Source organism: Carlito syrichta, unplaced genomic scaffold, assembly GCF_000164805.1.
Source record: "Carlito syrichta isolate Samal-C Ts95f unplaced genomic scaffold, Tarsius_syrichta-2.0.1 Scaffold316190, whole genome shotgun sequence".
In the NCBI taxonomy this organism is placed as follows: Eukaryota; Metazoa; Chordata; class Mammalia; order Primates; family Tarsiidae; genus Carlito; species Carlito syrichta.
In genome coordinates, this window is record NW_007260286.1 from 486,786 (window position 1) to 490,186 (window position 3,401).

The 3,401-nt window shown below is 37.6% G+C and overlaps 1 protein-coding gene across 5 annotated transcripts in view; it reads left to right on the forward strand.

Annotated features, from left to right (window-relative positions):
• The first annotated feature begins 264 nt into the window (after positions 1 to 264).
• Positions 265 to 3,401, forward strand: part of SOS2 (SOS Ras/Rho guanine nucleotide exchange factor 2) — an 89,753-nt gene continuing 86,616 nt past the window's right edge. For all 5 annotated transcript variants that reach the window (XR_002481309.1, XM_021706877.1, XM_008073826.2 and 2 more), the window contains exon 1: positions 265 to 387. Coding sequence is in view for 4 of the 5 variants with exons in the window: in XM_021706877.1 (XP_021562552.1) it covers positions 355 to 387 (33 nt within the window). In the remaining variant the exon portion in view is untranslated. The remainder of the gene's footprint in view (positions 388 to 3,401) is intronic.

Here is a 3,401-nt window from a genome sequence, read left to right on the forward strand (position 1 = left end):
CCTCAGAAAAGATAGAATATTGTATGTGTATATTCTTTCTGGTGGTAGGGAAGAGAGGATTCAATGGCTTTCCATAGATTTTTCAAAGTGTCTAAAAAAGTTATAAACTGCTGCTCTGTGAACTAAGAAAAATTTACAGAGACCAACTAATACTTTTTTTCCATTTTGTGTTTTATATCTGATTTTGAGTAACAGTCTAGTAAAATATTATTAATTATGTATATGATTCTCTTTGACTTTTATTCAACTTTTTTTTTAAAGGTTCAGGAGCAAGTACATCCCAATCTCTCAGCTAATGAAGAGTCTCTCTATTATATTGAAGAGCTGATTTTTCAGCTGCTTAATAAATTATGCATGGCCCAACCAAGGACTGTCCAAGATGTGGAGGTAAAGGTTATTTTGTTATTTCAATAAGTCACTGAATCACTGCACAAATTAGTTTTTTTTTTTAATCAAATCTATATTATTCTAAATTATTGTGGAGACTAAAACCATTGAAATTATGTGTGATATGTATGATCAGTTCATTTTTTACAAAGACATCAAGGTGATTTATTGAGGAAAGGAAAGTTTTTCAGAAAAAAAAGTGTTAGAATTACTGGACAAATTTATGAGGGAGACCTCATCTCCACAATATATCAAAAATTAGCTGGGCATGGTAGCGCGTGCCTGTAGTTCCGGCTACTTGAAAGGCTGAGGTGAAAGGATTACTGGAGCCCAGCAGGTCGAGGCTGCGGTGGCCAGGACCGTGCCACTGCACTCCAGTCTGGCCGACAGAGTGAGACTCCAACTCAAAAAAAAGAAATCTACTAATAGCTAGTAAGCACAAGAAAAGGTACTGAATTTCATCATACATCTTCAAAGAAATAGAAATTAAAACCCCAATGAGATACTATTTTATACCCACTGAAAAGAATAAAGCTAGACTGGTTACACCAAATATTGGTGAGAATTTAGAGCAACTAGAACTCTTCAACATTGCTAGTGGGAATTTAAAATTGTATAACCACTTGGGAAAACTGTTTGGAAGTTTCCTATAAAGTTAAATATATCTGACTTATGACCCAGCAATTCTACTCCTAAGTATTTAACCCTAGAGAATGAAAAGATGTGTTCACAAAGAGACTTGTACACAAATAACCAAGCAGTTTACTTCATAAAAGTCAAAAGTTGGAAACAACTCAAGAGTCTATCTATAAGAGAATGGGTAAACAAATGTGGATTCATAAAACGGAATACTAATCAGTAATAAAGTAAAAAAAATGAACTACTGATATGTACAGTCACATAACTGCAATTCATAGACATTATATAGAGTAAAAAAAGCCAGATCCAAGAGTACATATTACATGATTTAATTTATATGAAATTTAGACTCCTCTAAAGCCAATGTAGTTAGAATCAGAATAGTGGTTACCTGTGAGGGGTGGAGTTGTAGAAATGGGCTGGGCGTGGTGAATAAAAATTATTTAAAATTGTAAAATGGACTGAGCGTAGTGACTCAAGCCTGTAATACCAGCACTTTGAGAGGCTGAGGTGAGAAGATTGCCCAAGTCCAAGGGTTCAAGACCAGCCTGGGCAACTTGGTGAAACCTTGTCTCTATAATAAATTAAAAAATAAACCAGGCATTGTAGTGCATGCCTGTAGTTCCAGCTACTTGGAAGGCTGAGGCATAAGGATCACCTGAGTTCAGCAGGTCGGGGCTGCAGTTACCGTGAGTGTGCCACTGCACTCCAGCCTGGGTGAGTGGAGACTCTGACTCAAAAAAAAAAAAAGGAAAAAAAGAAAAAAAAGATTGTAGAAATGTTCTATGTCTTAATTGGGGTGATGGTTACACAGGTGTGAGCATTTCTAAAACTCAACAAATTGTACACTTAAGATCTGTGCATTTCACTGCATATGAATATTACCTCAATAAAAGATTAGTGTACATCTTAAGGATATTTGTTTATTAATTAAAAATATGTGTTGGCCGGGTTCTTGATCTCAGCCTATAATTCCAGCACTTTGGGAGGCCGAGGTGAGTGGATTGCCTGAGCCTGCGGGTTCAAGACCAGTCCAGGCAACTTGGTGAGACCTCATTTCTACAATAAATTTAAAAAAAAAAATTAGGCATGGTAGCACACACCTGTAGTTCCGGCTGCTTGGAAGGCTTAGTTGAAGGATTGCTTGAGCCCAGCAGGTTGACACATATATATACATATATACATACACACACACACACACACACACACACACACACACACACACACACACACACACACACACATGTTGAACTAAAAGATTTTGTATACATTAATGCTTAAATATTTTTTTTAAGCATTTTTAGAAGTATCTCTCCGGGATATTTACTTCTTTTCTGTAAAGCCTTCTGTATGCATAAATTAACATCAATAAAATATGTATTCCTTTTCTGCTGCTTAAAACAAAAGAAGTATCTGTCAGTACAGCATTCAAAAATTATTTTTGTACTATACTATTTACGTTAACTTTCTTTGGAAGATTGTTTTTATAAGGCAACAACTTTCAACATAAAGGAAAATCTTTTTTTTTTTTTTCTTTTGAGAGGGTCTCTGTCTCCTAGACTGAAGTACAGTAACAGATCATGGCTTACCTCAGTCTCAATTTCCTGGGCTCAAACAATCCTTCTTGCCTCAGTCTCTTAGTAGCTAGGACTATAGGTGTATGCCACCACACCTGGCTTTTTTTGTTTGCTTGTTTTGTTGAGTCAGAGTCTCGCTCTGTTGTCCAGCTGGAGTATAGTGGCAGGATCACAATAATCACAGCTCATGGCAGCCTTGATCCCCTGGGCTCAGGTGATCCTTCCATCTCAGTATCCCAAGTAGCTGGGACTATAGGCATGTGCCACCACATAAATAAATTTTTTATTTATTTTGATTTATTGTAGAGATGAAGTCTTGCTAAGTTGCCCAGGCTGGTCTCAAACCGCTGGGCTCAGGCAGTCTCTCTTCTCTGCTTCCCAAAGTGCTGGAATTACAGGCCTGAGCCACCATGCCTGGCTGCTGATAATTTTTTAAGTTTGACATTCAGCATTTTTTGTTTTGGGGTGTGTGTGTATGTGTGTTTGTTTGTAGAGACAGGGTTTTGTTACATTATCCAAGCTGGTCTTGAACTCCAGGCCTCAAGCCATCTTCCTGCCTTGGCTTCCCAAAGTGCTAGTATTATAGGTGTGAGCTACCATGCATAGCATAGTTTTGAACATTAAATAAATATAGTTAAAACTAAATTTGCTAAAATCTGAGAGTATAATTTAAAAAATAGAAAACCAGCCGAGCTCGGTGGCTCAGCCTGTAATCCTGCGCCTTTGGGAGGCTGAGGTGAATGAATTGCCTGAGCCCGCGGGTTTGAGACCCACCTGGGCAGCAAGACCTCATCTCTA